Here is an 18,158-nt window from a genome sequence, read left to right on the forward strand (position 1 = left end):
ATCTACCTCACCTCTATGTGTATATACTGAGGAGAATCTACCTCACCTCTACGTGTATATACTGAGGAAAATCTACCTCACCTCTATGTGTATATACTGAGGAGAATCTACCTCACCTCTATGTGTATATACTAAGGAGAATCTACCTCACCTCTCTGTGTATATTCTGAGAAGAATCTACCTCACCTCTATGTGTATATACTGAGGAGAATCTACCTCACCTCTATGTGTATGTACTGAGGAAAATCTACCTCACCTCTATGTGTATATACTAAGGAGAATCTACCTCACCTTTATGTTTATATACTGAGGAAATTTTACCTCACCTCGATGTGTATATACTGAGGAGAATCTACCTCACCTCTATGTGTATGTGCTGAGGAGAATCTACCTCACCTCTACATGTATATACTGAGGAGAATCTACCTCACCTACACATGTATATACTGAGGAGAATCTACCTCACCTCTATGTGTATATACAGAGGAAAATATAACTAACCTCTGTGTGTATATACTGAGGAGAACCTAATGCTCCTCTATGTGTATATACTAAGGAGAATCTACCTTACCTCTATGTTTATATACTGAGGAGAATCTACCTCACCTACACATGTATATACTGAGGAGAATCTACCTCACCTCTATGTGTATATACTAAGGAGAATCTACCTTACCTCTATGTTTATATTCTGAGGAGAATCTACCTCACCTCTATGTGTACATACAGAGGAGAATCTATCTCACCTCTACATGTATATATTGAGGAGAAACTACCTCACCTCTATGTGTATATACAGAGGAAAATATAACTAACCTCTATGTATATATACTGAAGAGAATCTACCTAGAGAAAATCTAACTAGAAAACATTTATGACATAAAGTGGGGGATTATTGGGGTCTTCCAGGACTTCAATATTGATGAATTATCCTTGGGGAAGTCATCAATAAGCAATATGTGGGGTTTAGCTGTATATCTATTTCTGTATTCATTGCATAGTCATACTCAGATAGCTGTCAATCACTGATAGGACTGCCCACGAGACCTGTAAACTCAGAATGTGCAGAGATTACAATGAATAAACTACAAGTTATACTGAATCTTTCACCACAAACCATATATCAATCTGCTCAGCTCCCCCTGCTCTATACCATGATGCCTACAGAATGGACAACAGGTTCTAGGTGACAGGTTCAGTTTAATTTACATGTATGGAAAGGGTAGCTGGACTCCTAACAATAAGGTAGTTTGTCTTTTCATGATGTACCATTACTGTTACTTTACGATGACTTACGAGGTGTATATGGAGGATAGTTCAAGTTGTTAACAGCACATCCATCTTTTGATCCTTTCAAAAAGCTGGAGACCTCATTCATATCCTATGTATAATATGTAAAAATTAGCCTCAAGTATAGGAGTAGGAAACATAGTAGTGCAATAGTAGAGAAAACCATAGATGTCATATAAAACAAAAACTGTCTCCTCTTCTTTCTGTTAAGTATTCTTACACATGAAATAGATTTAAGCCAAATACTCTGTTTCACTGTTTGTCTGTGCCATAAACATACATATTTGAATAGTCCATTCATGCATCTGTCTATCCTGCTGCAATCAATAGGTTCAATAAAAAATAACCTAATGCTTAATTGTGAGTCTTCAATACTGTAATGGTTTATTGTCTAATAAGCAAAGCAAGCATTATTTAATCTGAATTCTGTGAAGTGGATCTTACAAACTCAAGTGAAAAACTACTATCAGGAGAGTCTATTTTGAACGGCATTTCATATGCTAGTCTCAAAATGAACCTTGCTGGAAGAAAATGTGCTATATGTATTAACAAGTGCATGACTCTTAAGGCCCATTTACACAGAGCTAAAAAGCGATCGTTTGAGCAATAATCTTTGCGTCTAAACGCGCGGCCATCGTGCACTTTTCATGCACTCCTAGCTGATCGTTAAATTTAGGCCAACTTAAAAATCGTCCTTCAGCCTTATCAGCAGTTCTCCTTGGGGAGTGCTAATAGCATTGTTTCCCGCTGGAGGACAAAAGAACTGAAAGCAGATAAGCGCCCTCCGGCTATTAACTGCTTTCAGCTAAGGCTTCATTTGCACACTTAATTGCTCTTAAGTAGCTACTTAATAGTTTATGCAAAATGATCGCTCAAAGCTGTCACTCAAACTGTTGTTTGAGCGATCATCGCTCCGTGTAAATGGACCTTTAATGCATTTGTCATATCTGGGGCCATCCATGCCCCTCAAAATTATGTCAGATATAAACTGGAGTGGAGTCCTGGTGTAATTTACATCAGTTTCATGAATTATAGTTAAATTTGTCATGCTAAACCGAGTCCTCTTTCTTAAAGGTGGCATGATTTTAAATTGACAAAAGTTGCAAATGTTTGTGCAAAAGCAACATAAGCTGAAAGTTGTGACTTATTTATGCCAATTTTGTAAAGATACATTCCCTCTTAGGCCTCACGCCCAAAGCCAGGTGGGATTCTGCCTGCAAAATATTGCAGTGGAATCAGACTCGGGGACGCCCCCAGAGACCCCATACGCACCTCTCCGGATCTGCCATGAGTAACTCGTCCGGCGAGCCGGCGCACATGCGCAGTGCAGAGCATGACGCACTGGCATTAGGCTGTGATGCGGATTCTCACAATACTTCTGCTGTACTCACACTGTGGAAATATCGTGGGACGGACGGCATCCATTGACTGCAATGGAAGCTGTCCGTGCGTTTTTCCGCACAGAATAGAACATGCTGTGATTTTTCCCCACGAGCGGAAAATTACATTTGATTTCAGCTCGTGGGTAGGGAAGAGTTATTTAACATGGCATGTCAATGGACAGACATTGCTGCGGAAATCTCAGCGGGTGTCTGGCCGCGATTTCCGCAGCGATAATCCATCCGTGGGCATTGGGCCTTATACCTACTATAATCTGGCCACAGTTTTGTTAGCAGTAAAAGACAACAGTTAGTTTAAGTGTGAATAAAAATACAGATCAAATATTATATGCAAATGTGAATTTTCAATAGATCACCATAAGATAAAAAGATATTTTACTTACAATCCATATTCCATCATAATTGACTTGATTATAAAATATAAGGCATTCTTCCACCCACCACTTAGTACACACTTCATTAGTATAATCAGGAAACACAGTAATTCCAGGCCAGACCTACAATGCAATGAAAAGTTACATGTTTGATGCTCTAATATATTAAATCCAACTTCCATGAGACTACATAGTCTGAAATTATGTACACATGCCCTTGAATCTCTGTGGCTTGATGTATGGGTACATCAGCAGCAGCTATATCACTACAGTGCAATGGCCAATGCAGACAGAAGAACATCAATGCATGCACAGCTCATGCAAAGGTAAGAACAGCTCATCTCAGTGACATAGATGCTAACAATCTACCCATAGACCGAAGGCTCATTGGATTGCCGCTCCCCCCTGCTCACTCCCGCAACTCACCGCTCACCCGTGCTGGCACCCGAACCTTTTCTTCCGAGCGGGCAGGTACTCGCTAAGGACAATGCTCGCTCATGCAATTGTCCTTAGCGAGTATGCTCGCTCATCTCTAATAATAATGAATTAAAAAGATTGTATCATCTTTTGTAGTTTGACAATCCATAGTTTAACAACTGTTATGGTGTCCATACACATTAGTCTAAAGTTGATGAAAATTGACAATTTTAACCAACTTGATCATTCGTCAAGTGAAATTTAGCACCAAATGATTTTGTATCCAACTACTGACGAAACATCATCGTCTGGGACAAAATTGGCCATGTTTAAAGTTTCAGTCCAATACTTGGACAAAGGACTTTTAATTCTTATAAAAGTTCTTGGCTCTGTGAATGATTTTCCTTTTAAAGAAAGTTTCCAGAAAAATCACTTACATATATAGCCAGTTAGAATAAGTGTAACAGCCAATATAGACTAAAATGTGTGCGACTGCATGCTCGTTCACTAAGTGATCATTTGTTCAATGGTTGTTCCACTATCAACCTTCTCCTATCTAATGTTTAAAGGCACTTTTACTGGGAATAACTCTTTGTTGTATTGATTTCTAAAGAACAGATCATCTTTTTCAGTTCCATTTCAGGTTCCCACAATTGAACACAAAAATTTCAAGACTATTTCATTTTTCTGGATTAAAATATGAAAATTAATGAATGTCCTATCATCAGCAGCATAGGAATATATTGTTATGTGAAAGAACATAAGCTACCTGTCTGAGAAAACTCCTTACTATTTATTCTAGCATTTCCATTAACTATGTAATGGGTTACTAAAAAGTGTAACAGTTCTAAAAAGGTGGGCCTCTAATTGCTAGTTTAGACATATCAGGAAACCAAGTGCTTTCGGTCAGCATTGACCTACACAACATGTAAAGAAATGATTCAGGTGAAATATTATCTTTTCATTTATGGTATTGACAAAGATATGTAGTCATGTCTCCTTTTCAGCTTGAAAACTATAAGGCTGAAGATTTGGGTGGCTCAGGGGTTAGTACTGTTGCCCTGCAGTGCTGGGGCCCTGGGTTTGAATCCAACCAGGTGCAACGTCTATATTCCCTGTGTTTGTGTGGGTTTCCTCCCAAACTCTAAAAACATACTAATTGTTAATTTGGAGTTTAGATTGTGAGCCCCAGGCTCACAGACCAATGTGAGTGGTGACTATACATTCCTATTATTTACAAATAGATTATTATTTTGCTTGACTCTTAGTAAGATAAATAAACATTTGCAGACATTTGGGGTTCTCAATGCCTTTTTAGATGGAATGATTGTTCAAAAAATCGTTCAAATGAGCAAAAAAGAATAATAATTGTTCAGTTTAATGCATGCCAATGACCACACGATGAAGGATAGCCATTCACTTTTCAAAAACCATTGTTGGCTTGTTTAGTTATTGTTCAGTTTAAATAACACTCATTCAGTTGTTTGCATTCACTTATAAAGTGAATGTGAATGACTGAGCGATTTCTTGTTTGAATGAGCCAACAATGTATCTGCCTGTATAAAGAGGCGGCAGGACTGTGAGCGAACAAACTCTGACATCATGTGCTCATTCAAATGATAATCGTCTGGCATAAAATGACCCTGAGTTGTGCTCAGGGTCTGTGTCAGGGGAGGTAACTTTACAGTTGTCTAGGGCCCGCAGGTCCAGCCAAGCACCTGTCTTTAAAGAAAACTGGCGCAATATAAAAAAAAGCATATACTTACTTTGCCTTTTCCGCTCCCTCTGCTCTGGTCACTGTCTCTCTAGACCCCACCAATCTCCACTCATTCCTTCTGCAGGTCACATGCGCTGTGGGCTGCTGCTATTCCTGGGCCTCAGCACTGGACTGACTGGAGCCAGTGATTGGCCATAGTAGTCACATGCTTAGATGGCACGTGACTGACTGTCTGGATTGAGGTGAGTAGAGACCGGCGGGGTCCAGAGGGACAGAAACCAGAGCGGAGAGAGCAGAAAAGCTGAGATGAGTCTACATATACATTTTTCTTTAGCTTTATTCTTGATGCAATGTGATATCATAGGGTTCAGATGGTGTTTTATGGCACATCATGCTCTTTTTATATGGCATTTCTTAGGGCAATTTTAGTTGGAAGGTGATTATATATCTATCTATCTTTCCATTTATTTACTATTGTGTTCATGTAATTATTTATGTATTCAGTCATTTCTATAACATTGCTGACTCTTCAGGAATTGATATTTAGATATTATTTGGTATCTTTTAGTGATGAGACTGTAAGCAGCCAAAAGTTCGGGTATTCTAGTAACCCTACAGTAACTCACTTCATCCACTAAAATGAGCTGGAACTAGCGGTTGGTGTATGCATTTATTTATTGTCACATCCTTGTATGTATTGATTTATATATCTTTATGTATGCACTTATTTATACCTCTAATTATAACATGCCACTGTTTTTTAATTATGAAATATTTTGAAACTGAGATAATATTGTAATGGTAAAATTGTAAGCAACAAGACATGAATTCTAGCAATCTGCCTTATCCACCCAATTGGGACTGGGGGCTTGTGCAGGTCTATGCATATACGGAGCTAGTTTGTTGGTATCAGTGGGAATTTGCCTGACATAAAGATGCATTCGGCCTTGAAACACATTGCATTATGGTTTTTCTTTATTGTAAAATAAAGGAATGCTTATTTATCTTCTCCTGTGCGTGGGATGAAACAAGCTTCATTTTTTCTGTATTGAGTTACTGTATGGGGCCATACAGAGGGAAACCACTTTATTGTAGACTGAATGAAAGTTTTCTATTAATAATAATAATAATAACAATGACAAAATAATTTGTAACATTAATAGTTTGAAGGTTAAATCTTGAAAAATATACCTCTCCAACAAGGGGGGTTTTTCCATCAGATTCATTTACCCAGACACCAAGTTGTGTTCCCCTGTCATATGCTTCATACGGAAGATTGTTTTCTAGTTTTTGATTAGAGATAGCAGGATCCTGTAACCATAATATGAAATATTTTAGATCAACATATTTAAGACTCAAGTTCCCCAGAAAACAGTTACAGTAGATTCTTTAATTTTAACCTTCACTTCAAGTAACATTTTTCTTAACATTTTTTTTAACCTGCTAACTCTCTTTACAAGATGAAACAATTCAGTTAATACTGCAAGACCGGGGCGTAACTATAGAGGATGCAGGGGGTGCGGTTGCACCCGGGCCCAGGAGCCTTAGGGGGCCTATAAGGCCTCTCTTTTCCATTTAGGGAACCCAGTACTATAGGTAAAGCATTATAGTTGGGGGTCCTGTTACAAGTTTTGCATCAAGGCCCGGGAGCTTCACGTTATGCCTCTGCTGCAAGACAATGGCATTGAATTAAAAATCCCTGCAGGAGTCCTTCTTGCAATATCACCACAAAACAGGCTCTATTTTACTTCCATACCTTTCCATGCCTATAAATTCATTATTTAAGGAATTTAGGCTGTATTAGAAGTGCTGTCTCACTGAAGAATCCTTTTATCATGAGAGCCCCAGGACAGTAATCTGATTGCTGCTGGTCAGCCCTCCAAGATCACCAGAAAACAATCAATTTTGCTAGGGAGGATGTGGCTAGCTGTTCATGTGTGGCATTACATGGTGGCCATTGAGATGAATATATGTGATATATGGACAACCTAAAGCTGCCTATGCACATTAGTTATCCAAAGTTATCCAAAGTCACCAATTCCATAAGGACCAGCTAACTTATTACTTTTATGTGTCAAGCAACATTCCAACTCCTTCCAACAGATAATGCAGAGTAAGAAGGACTGAGCTTGTATAGTTTCAACATCCAATGCTTTTGTCCTTAGGGGAGATAAGCCACTGTCAAAAGTATCAGGTAATGACTTATACCCCTCTACCTATTCAGAATAGATGCATACACAGCTGATATCAGCGTGCATGTGTATGGAGATATCAAGTGGAATAGTAGTCTTGGCCAACACTATTCAATACTTACGGTCACCTTAAGTCATGGAAGAGCAAAAGCTGATATTTTTGGTGGTTCTTCCCTCTTACCTACCAAAGTCTGTCCTGAGTAGCTGTCACTCCCCCATCTGTATGTCCTAATAGGGTATGTGAACAGGGGTTGTCTTGACAAACAAAGACTGTAAATATTGCATGCATTTTGATGACTGTGCTTGGAGAGTATTATCAGGGAATTTGAATTGGCACAGCTTAGTGAGACTTTTAAAATGTGACATTTATTGTGGTACACTTAGGTGTACAGTTTGAATCATATGAAGTCATAATTATTCAGAAATAATTTTGCTTAAAATTGAATTGCAAAATATAAGCTACACCTGTAAATGTATATCGTCCAACCCTCAATGGAGGCTTTGAGGGTTGATGTTTACTTATATGGTGCATGGTCCAATAGAAGACAAAACATATAGGGCATGGTTTGAAGAGTCCTAAAGTCATGTCTGAGAGCTTAACTTAGCTGCTTAGTTCCCTTTTAAACTTACCAATATAATTATATATTTTTGACCATTGTCATGCATTGATTTAGCAAATTCTGGAAGACCTGCAAATGTCACTTTGTTATAAGTGAAATCCTTTCTATTCTCCATGTAGTCAATGTCAGTAAATTGAACATCCTAAAAAAATGAAACACATAAGAGTACATACATGAATATATCAAAATACTCTAACATATATCCCAAACTTATCAAGATATCATGTGTTACATATCACAATGAGCACACGTTATGGCATTATAGACACACCTGTTTGCCTTTTGCTTTGTCATTGCTCTTATATATGCACACCAGTATTTTGCACCAGTACATGATACATATTGGGATTTATTACAACCTACCTTGGAATTTATTCGTACTGCGTTTTAAGGCAAGTTCTTAAAACTGGGAAATGTTTTTTAGATTGTGTTAAAAAGGTGTAATCTACAATCCAAAGGAACCTATACTTCATGGATTCATTTTAGGCATTCCATAAATGCCTTCTAGAACTTTTTGAAACATTTTCTTCCAAACATTTTGGATAGTTATGCATATTCCTCCTTCCAAATTCATAGAGGAAACTAGCAAGTAATAAACTATATGAACAAACATTATTTGTATAATCCAGTAATTAAGAATAAGACATTATATAAACATGTTTTTAGATTTCCATTTAGATGAAAAATCAGGAGTTTCTATCTTATATTCAAAAAGAACTTAATATAACTTATGCAACTTAGCAAATTTTATTATATATTATAGTACTTCACCAGATTCAATAATTATTATACATCACCAAAAATCACTGTAGCCGCAGTGAAAACGGGGGAGGCAGCAGTGTGCTTTGGGGGTGTTTTTCTGCTACTGGAACTGGGGCTTTAGTCAAGGTGGAGGGAATTATGAACAGTTCCAAATATCATTGAATATCATAATACCTTCAAGCCTCTACTAAAAAGCCAAAGATGAAGAGGAATTTCACCTTTCAGCACGACAAAGCATACCTCCAAATCAACAAAGGAATACTTTTGTCAGAAGAAGATCAGTTTTGGAATGGCCCAGCCAGAGCTCAGACCTGAATCTCATTGAAAATCTGTAGGTTGACCTGAAGAGAGCAATACACAAGATGGTCTTGCAATCTGACGGATTTGGAGTGCTTTTGTAAGGAAGACTTGGCAAAGATTGCTCTATCAAGATGTGCCATGCTGATAGCTACCCAAAAAGAATGAACGCTGTCATAAAGTCAAAAGGCATATCAACAAAGTATTTAAAGTTATCCACTATGTATAATAGTTTCATATTTGGAACTGATAGACATTTTTCCATTATGTGATATATTTTTTGAGCTTTATACTTGATGTCCTTCTTTTCTAAATTAGAGCTAAATAAATGCTATTTATGGTCTTAAGAAAAACTTCATGTAAATGAACTTGAGAGTTTATCAAAATTTACAGATTTAGCAAACATTAATTTGACATTTAATGTGTTATGAATCCATCTACAATATATTACAGTACTTTTAAGCCGGCGGCACACGAACGGGTCAGATTCTGCATGCAGGATCCTGCAGTCGAATCTGTCTCCAACCGTGGCCGGGGCTCCTGCATACCTGTTTAATTCTGTATTGTGAATGACCATGGATGCTCACCATAAGTCATGCATAGTACAGATTTTTTTAAAAACCTGTGTTTTTGCAACACCATCACTAGGCGATGACGCAGATACTCGCAACCTATCCGAAATGTCGATTGTGGATGGGCCGTGGCTTGGACAGGTTCCATTGACCTCAATGGGAGTCATCCGTGCTGAGCTTGCACGAAACTAGAATATGCTGCGTTTTTTCCTCTGCTCACGGAAATTACAATTTGTTCCCGTTAGTGTTTAGGAATAAAGATATTTTGCATAGCATGTTTTGAATGGTATTTACTGCAGATCCTCGGTGCGGACTCCAACCATGGATTCTGCAATGCAAATCCGTTTGTGTGCCACCAGCCTAAATCCAGTTAACTCAATGTGCAGTCATGTTAACAATTGCTATATCTGTATAAAATTGTATTGATATATGCATTACACACCAGATGCTATTATTCTGTTTCAAGCTATAAGGGCTCAGTCAGACAGGCATTTTTGTTATTCGCGTTTGTAATCTGCATCTATTAGAACCAATGCTTTTCAATGGCAGTGGTCCCATGTCCGTTTTCTACCCGGGCAAAAAAATGCGCAATGGTAAATATAGGACATCCAATTTTAAAACGCAAATAACTGCAGCATGCAGGATTTTTTGGATGTGCAATCCCAGGATGCTGTCACATCCAGGGGTTTCACCTTGTTGTCAATGGGGCCAGTGGCAGCGGCGGCCTTATTGACATACAGAGAAGATCGCGACAGCTGTGGTTGAGGATTTCTGCATCTCCGCGGGGAGTTCCCTCATCACCGAATACTGTGACAGCACTGTCCGAGCGCTGCCTGTGATTGGCTGAGCACTGTGACCAATCACAGGTAGTGCTTAGCTGTCATTCATTGTAATTCATTGCCTGTGAAAGAGATTCAGAGCAGTTCAGGGAAAAGACGCGGCTGGACGCGCCCGAGCCCCGGCAGCTGCGGAGAGGTGGGTATATATTTTTTTTCTTTTTTACACATTCTATGGATGATTTTTCAGGGAAGGGCTTATATTTAAAGCCCTTCCCTGAAAATCACTGTGGGGGTTGCCAGCATCTCACTGCTTTTAATGGAGCTGGCTGTAGCACCAGCTCCATTGAATTCAGTGGGATAGCATTGCAGTCCTCTGCCACAGCTGTGACAGCTTTGACAGAGGATTTCTTCATCTCTGCGGGGAGTCCCCTTGTCACTAAACAATGTGACAGTGCTGCCGCTGGCCCCATTGACCACAAGGTGAAACCCCTGGATTTGACAGCATTCAGGGGTTTCACACTTAAGGAATCCCCTGCTGCAACTGTCACAGCCACAGCAGGGAGGAGCAGGCACCACACCACAATTTTTGTGCATTTGCGTTTTGCGCAAAAAAATGTTCAGCAAACAAACGCCCATCTGACTGAGCCCTAGGTCTGTAGTGTCATTAATCATTACCATCATGGAGAAGCCTGCATTTATTTTTGCTCTACCTATTCTACGTATGTTATTATTCAAAATATAATATTCTGCATTCAAATATCTCCCCTTCCAGGCTAACAGCTTTCCATTTCAAAGTGAGAAACTTGCAGAATGGTTTAGAAACTATAGTTCAGCTAGCCCTACTTCAACTTATGCTAATGTGCCTTTTTTTTTTTACTTACATATGGAATATGAATGGCTCTGTTTCTTTGAACCACTTCCTTTACGTCATCAAGTGATTTGTAGCCCCATCGGCTGAGATGGAACCCAAGGGTCCAATATGCCGGCATGTATGGTTTTCCAATAAACTAAAAAAAAGATGATGCTGAATAAAAATTATGAGCTACAGAGTACTTTGCTCTTATACAGTAACCGTTACATCAATCATGTCAGCAATTCAATTATCTACAGTATATTCTTACAGTATGCTAGGATGCTGAATATAAGCAAAGGATATAAAGGAGTGGAAGGCAAGTGTGAAGACCAGCACAAATGTGATGCCCATTAAAGCAAATTTGATCAAAAGGAAAAAAGTGAAAGAAAATTTTGGTTGTTGCAATTTATGCAGAATGTATTTCTTTTTTATGGGAAAAGCTAAACAGATCATTTCCACAATCATAAAAGAGGGCTTTTTTTATTCTCTCTAAATTCTGGACTCTTATATCCAACTTCAATAAATGCTTTATTGTGTGATCACTTGCAAATAACCACCAAAGTTAGAGCAAAAAGCAATGTTTACCTCTAGATATTCCATAACAACTTCTTCTGGGTTGTTGCCAATGAATACATAAAAGTCCAAGATTCCTCCAATTGTTCTGTAAGTTACTGCTGGTGCCGGCTGAATTATCACTTCTGTAATAAAAAATCAAGAGAGAAATATGAAAGGACAATCATCATCATATGTAGCTGTGCAGTATAACTTAAAACATAACTTAAAGGTTTTTTTGGGGTATCTACAGTTGATAACGTATCCTCAGGATAGATCATCAATAATTGATCGGCAAGGTCTTCCGCATGAGATCCCCACCAATCAGCTGATTCTACGGGCCACTGTCAGTTCAGCAAGGCAGATGTCTGCATGGGTGGTTAGCGCTGGAAGGGCTTCCCTCCCAATAAAATTAATGGCGATGATATATTTTATTACGCTATCAACTATGACTGCAATGAGAAGCCAGAAATGTAATAGAGGGCATTGCTGCCATTAACTTTAATGGGAGTGAAGGTGTCTATTACACTTCCAGCCCTCACCACTGATGTCCAGCCCCACTGCACTGACAACAGGTTGAAGGATCAGCTGATCAGGGGCGAGTCCAAGTGATAGACCCCCACCAATCATCAATAATAAATGCCCAGAAAAAACTTTTAATGTATTAAAACTCAATCAAAATATAAAGGGTTGCCCTATCAGGACAACTGTTATCCCTACATATTATAGAGGGTCTCCAAATATGTAAGAGCTCCTCTAGCTCTGACAGAACTTGGTCCAGCATGGACAGCCAGTTATTTCAGCAACCATTATGTAATACTACAGTCAGTGTAGAAGAAATATATGGCTGGCAATAATTTCCTTTGGTGATTTTCGAGGTTTCAGAAACTGAACCAATTTTAGTTTTACAAGATGTTTTTGTGATAATACTAGAGATGAGCGAGCATACTCGTCTGAGCTTGATGCTCGTTCGAGTATTAGGGCTCCCACCCACTGGCGATTTTTTTTCCTTTGCGTTTTGCGTTTTTTCTGAAGAGCAATTAGAATTGAATGTGTTCCTGTCCACTTGCGTTTTTTTTTCAGTCCGTTGCAATTTTTAACATAGGAACTGTCAGTTACATATGTGTCCTTATTTTTCTCTTAATGCACCCATGAATGTCAATGGAAATTAACGGAAAAGGCACGAAAAAGCTGCGAAAAACGCGCGGAAAACGCTGCGTTTTTCACGCACGAAAATCGCAAACGCCAGTGGGTGGGCGCCCTTAGGGTGCTCGAGATGCTCGTTACTTGAGACGAGCACCACGCGGTGCTCGTCTCGATTAAACGAGCACTGACCATTGAATTCAATGGAGCCGGCAAGTAAAAAAAAAAATATACTCACCTTATCCCGAAAATTCATTGTGTGATCGCCGGCAGCCCATTGCTTTCAGTGGAGCTGGCTGTATTGCCGGCTCCATTGAATTCAATGGGCTAACATCGTTCTGCCGGGACAAGGTGAGTATTTTTTTTTTTTTACTTTTTACACATTTTAGGATGATTTTCAGGTAAGGGCTTATATTTTTAAGCCCTTCCCGAAAATTCATCCCGCGCTCGCCGGCAATGGAGCCGGATGTATTGCCGGCTCCATTGAATTCAATAAGCTAACATCGTTCTGCTCTGCCACAGCTGTTACAGCTGTTACAGCTGTGGCAGAGGAGAATGATCGTTATGCTGACAGTGTGGGGGGGGGGGGGTCTCACACTTGCCACTATTGTGGCTTAATAGTGAGACCTCGGAGCCCGAAATGCAGCCCTGCATGTTGCTCCTCGCCTGCCCTATCCATTTCTGTGTTTTTTACATGACTTTTGTGATTTGCTAAGATTTTCACAAATGAAAACCTTAGTGGAGCACCAGTCATATACAAAAATGCTCGAGTCGCCCATTGATTCAATGGGGTTCGTTACTCGAAACGAACTCTCGAGCATCACTGAAAGTTCGACTCGAGTAACGAGCACTTGAGCATTTTGGTGCTCGCTCATCTCTAGATAATACCAACCTTAATTTTACAATTATTTGTAAAATACAAAGAAACATTGTATGATTTGCAAATAAAATAAATTATTCATGTAGTGTGATTAGATCTTCGTTTCTAATTATATTTTATGTAATATTATCTATGTTATCATTATTCTAATATGTTCTTCAACAAACACCTGCTAAGTAGCACAGATGGCATGACAATTTATGACTCATAGTAATAATCATAAAAAGTATATTTCATGTTGCAGAGAATGCTATCATGATTACAGAGTTAAACAAAAATTCTTGCCCATTGCATTGCTGTTCATTAAAAAGACACCAAACGATGCTCCTGTTTCATCCTCCAAGCACAGGAAAAATGTTTGCGCACCATACAAGTTGAATCCATCCTGCAGAATGATACAATATTTATTTTATTACATACAAGAAATATTACTTTTAGTTGAGATACATACAATGGGCACGATTTATCATTAGTATCATAGGGTGCATATATTTAGGATTTGATGTAAGTGGAGCAATTAGTATGATAAATGTGGTGCATCTCACTAGTCATATAAGATATACTAGGATATATTTACTTAGAACAGCATTTTAGACACAGTGAAGTGCACCAAATGTATCAAGAGACAAAAGCTTCTCAGTAGATTTAGTGCATCTTTAAGTCCGACATTGCATCAAAGTTAAAAAGTGATTGTTCCCACCCAGAGAAACCAAGTAATCTTGTAGATATGATACATTTTAATGGCTAATAAAAATACAATTATGTTATTGAGAACTTTCAAACCTCTCAGGGTCCTTCCTCGGGCGTAATGAAATAGATCCGAAGAGGCATGCATATATATTTACAGTATGACATGGTACAGGCATGGATGTGATTAATTTGCACTTGAAAGGATACTACAACAGGATGAGTAGAAAAATAAAAACATATTTGAAAGGTCCTATGATAAAGATGTGAAGGTTTATGGTCCCTGGATTAGTGTTAGAGGGTCACAAGGCCAGCAGTGTTATCTGTGCTATAGATTTCTCATACTTCCCAGTCACACATGAATCCTCTTGAAGAATCTAACCCTCTGTTGTAAGTGTTGAAAGCTGTTATAAGTTTGTACTCCCAAATTCTTCCATGGTTTGGTGATTTGAAATTGCCTTTAAAGGGGTTGTCTCGCGAAACAAAGTGGGGTTATACACTTTTGTATGGCCATATTAATGCACTTTGTAATGTACATCGTGCATTAATTATGAGCCATACAGAAGTTATTCACTTACCTGTTCCGTGTCTGGCGTCCCCGTCTCCATGGTGCCGTCTAATCTTCAGCGTCTAATCGCCCGATTAGACGCGCTTGCGCAGTCCGGTCTTCTCCCTTCTGAATGGGGCCGCTCGTGCCAGAGAGCGGCTCCTCGTAGCTCCGCCCCGTCACGTGTGCCGATTCCAGCCAATCAGGAGGCTGGAATCGGCAATGGACTGCACAGAAGACCTGCGGTCCACCGAGGGTGAAGATCCCGGCAGCCATCTTCACAAGGTAAGTAAGAAGTCACCGGAGCGTGGGGATTCGGGTAAGTACTACCCGTTTTTTTTTTTTTTATCCCTGCATCGGGTTTGTCTCGCGCCGAACGGGGGGGCTATTGAAAAAAAAAAAAACTGTTTCGGCGCGGGACAACCCCTTTAAGTATACCTGTGGCCAAGCACTTTTCTAGTCATGGACACAAAATGGAACACAAGTTCTTAGACTGAAAGGCAATTTTTAAATCACAAAGCAATAGAAGAATTTGGGAGTACAAACTTATAACAACTTTTGACACAACAGAGGGTTAAATTGCTCAAGGGGATTCATGTGTGAATGGGAAGTATGAGACATATATAGCATAAATAACACTGCTGGCTTGGTGACCCACTAACACTAATTCAGGAACCATAAAACCATCACATCTTTATAAGAGGAGTTTTTAGATATGTTTTTATTTCTCTACTCATCCTGTTGTAGTATCCTTTCAAGTGCAAATTAATCACATCCATGTCTGTATCTTGTCATACTGTAAATAAGTGTATATATATATGCATGCCTCTTTGGGTCTATTTTACTATGCCTGAGGAAGAGTCCTTAGTAGGTTTGAAAGCTCGCTATTAACCATGTATTTTTGTTAGCCAATAAAATGTATCATATCTACAAGATTACTTGGTTTCTCTTGCTGGGAACAATCACATTTTGCTGTATTAGCTAACACCGTACCAATTTTTTTCATTATGCATAAAACTTGAATTCTGCGGCGTACATTTCAGCTATAATTTACGTTAGTTTCTGATGTAAGTTATAGTAAATCCGATGGGCCACATGTGTCCATGCCCCACTTTTTGCCCACTTCTGAACAAATGATAAAGTCTCATGTAAAAAGACCAAAAGGTGTGCACCATAAATTGTGACTTTGGTACGCCAGAAGTGTTGGTCACAAAACATAACAAATATGACCATTTATTTCTTTTTTACAGCATCTGCTGAATAGAGTACAAATCCACAAATATTTTATATCACAAGGGCTCAGTCACACAAGCGATTTTTAGGCGCATATATAAGCGCAATTTTAAATCGCATCTACATAGAACCAATGCTTTCCAATGGAAGCGGTCACATGTGCAAATTTTACATGCACTTAAAATTTGCACCTGCAAAAGATGGAACATATGAGTGTCAATGGACCCAGTCACGTGATTTTTCTACATGGGATGTGCGATTTATTTAATTACAACTATACATGCGTGAAAAAAATCGCTCTTGTGACTGAGCCCTAAATGTCACACAATTTTATTAAATGTGCTGTATATTTTTTTTGTAAAACTGTCAAGGTACGGTAAATTTTAAACGACTCAAAAACTCGTACTTGTACTGGTGCAATACAGTTTATGACAGGATTTTGCTTTTTTTAATCTCTATTATTCTAGAATCCTAAATGTAAACTAGTGAACGGATTTGTCAAGTTCTATGGACTGTGTTATTTTGACTGTGCAGACATACAACCAGGCCTTTCATGGTTTCCATCTGTATTTTGTTATCCATTCGGGAAGAGCTGCATACCATTACGGTACCACTACTCTGACAGTGACAGTAAGCTGCCTTCACACGGGCCATAAATGCTGCAGAAATTCCTTAGCATTTACAGTAGACGCCATATGAAGATTTCTAAAATCTCCTGTACATGAAGCAGAACATTTCTGCAATGAATCAGCAGCGTTTATGAAACACATGGCTTTATAATAATTATTTTGAAAATCAAAACTCCTCCATGAAAGTTAATGTTACCACTTTGAAGGAGACTCCAGTTGTATTGATTTACCCACAGAAGCCATCAGGGCAAAAGTTTGCCTAATTTTACAGTAGCTTATTTTTTATTTTTTTTGACAGATTCATACATACAGTAATAAAAACATAAAAAAACTCCATGTGTCTCTTTTTGAAATCATAGACATACAGTATGAGGCCTTAGTCACACGGGCGTTTTTTCCCGCGATTTGTGGATCGCATGACGGATGCGCATCCGCAAATCGCGTGACCGGGGCCGAAAAATCACCCAAAAAAACTGCTCCTAGCCGCGTTTCAATAGAAACGGGACGGAGCTGTCCAGCGCATTGAATTCAATGGAGCCGGCAATACAGCCGGCTCCATTGAAAGCAATGCGCTGCGGGCGCTCACGGGATGAATTGTCGGGAAGGGCTTAAATATATAAGCCCTTCCCTGCAATTCATCCAGAAATGTGTAAAAGTCAAAAAAAAAATATATACTCACCTGGTCCCGGCAGACGGAGTTCAGCCGCAGCCGGCGGCAGTTCTCCTGAACTGCTCTGAGTAATATTCAGCAGCTGGGGATTTAAAATCCCCGCCTGTTGAATTAGCTGCCTCTGATTCATGAATGGGTGAGTGAGTGCTGCCTCTGATTGGCTCAGCGCAGGGACCAATCAGAGGCAGCACTCACTCACCCATTCATGAATTTATGAATGGGTGAGTGAGAGCTGGCTCTGATTGGTCAGGCTGTGACCAATCAGAGGCAGCTCATTCAGCAGCCGGGGATTTAAAATCTAATACTACTCAGAGCAGTTCAGGAGAACTGCCGCCGGCCGCGGCTGAACTCCGTCTGCCGGGACCAGGTGAGTATATATATTTTTTTTATTTTTACACATTTCTGGATGAATTGCAGGGAAGGGCTTATATTTTTAAGCCCTTCCCGAAAATTCATCGTGCGCTCGCCGGCAGCCCATTGCTTTCAATGGGGCCGGCTGTATTGCCGGCTCCATTGAATTCAATGGGCAAACATCGTTCTTCTC

General features: G+C 39.3%; 1 protein-coding gene across 2 annotated transcripts in view; it reads right to left on the reverse strand.

Moving 5' to 3' along the window:
• Nucleotides 1–18,158, reverse strand: part of SI (sucrase-isomaltase) — a 293,147-nt gene that overhangs the window by 182,716 nt on the left and 92,273 nt on the right. For both annotated transcript variants that reach the window (XM_066600648.1, XM_066600657.1), the window contains exons 9-15: nt 14,134–14,233; nt 11,859–11,971; nt 11,302–11,427; nt 8,021–8,152; nt 6,390–6,509; nt 3,074–3,187; nt 1,297–1,381 (exon numbers count right to left, since the gene is read on the reverse strand). In XM_066600648.1, coding sequence (XP_066456745.1) covers nt 1,297–1,381; nt 3,074–3,187; nt 6,390–6,509; nt 8,021–8,152; nt 11,302–11,427; nt 11,859–11,971; nt 14,134–14,233 — 790 coding nt within the window. The remainder of the gene's footprint in view (nt 1–1,296; nt 1,382–3,073; nt 3,188–6,389; nt 6,510–8,020; nt 8,153–11,301; nt 11,428–11,858; nt 11,972–14,133; nt 14,234–18,158) is intronic.

This window comes from Eleutherodactylus coqui, chromosome 1 (genome assembly GCF_035609145.1).
Source record: "Eleutherodactylus coqui strain aEleCoq1 chromosome 1, aEleCoq1.hap1, whole genome shotgun sequence".
Lineage (NCBI taxonomy): Eukaryota > Metazoa > Chordata > Amphibia > Anura > Eleutherodactylidae > Eleutherodactylus > Eleutherodactylus coqui.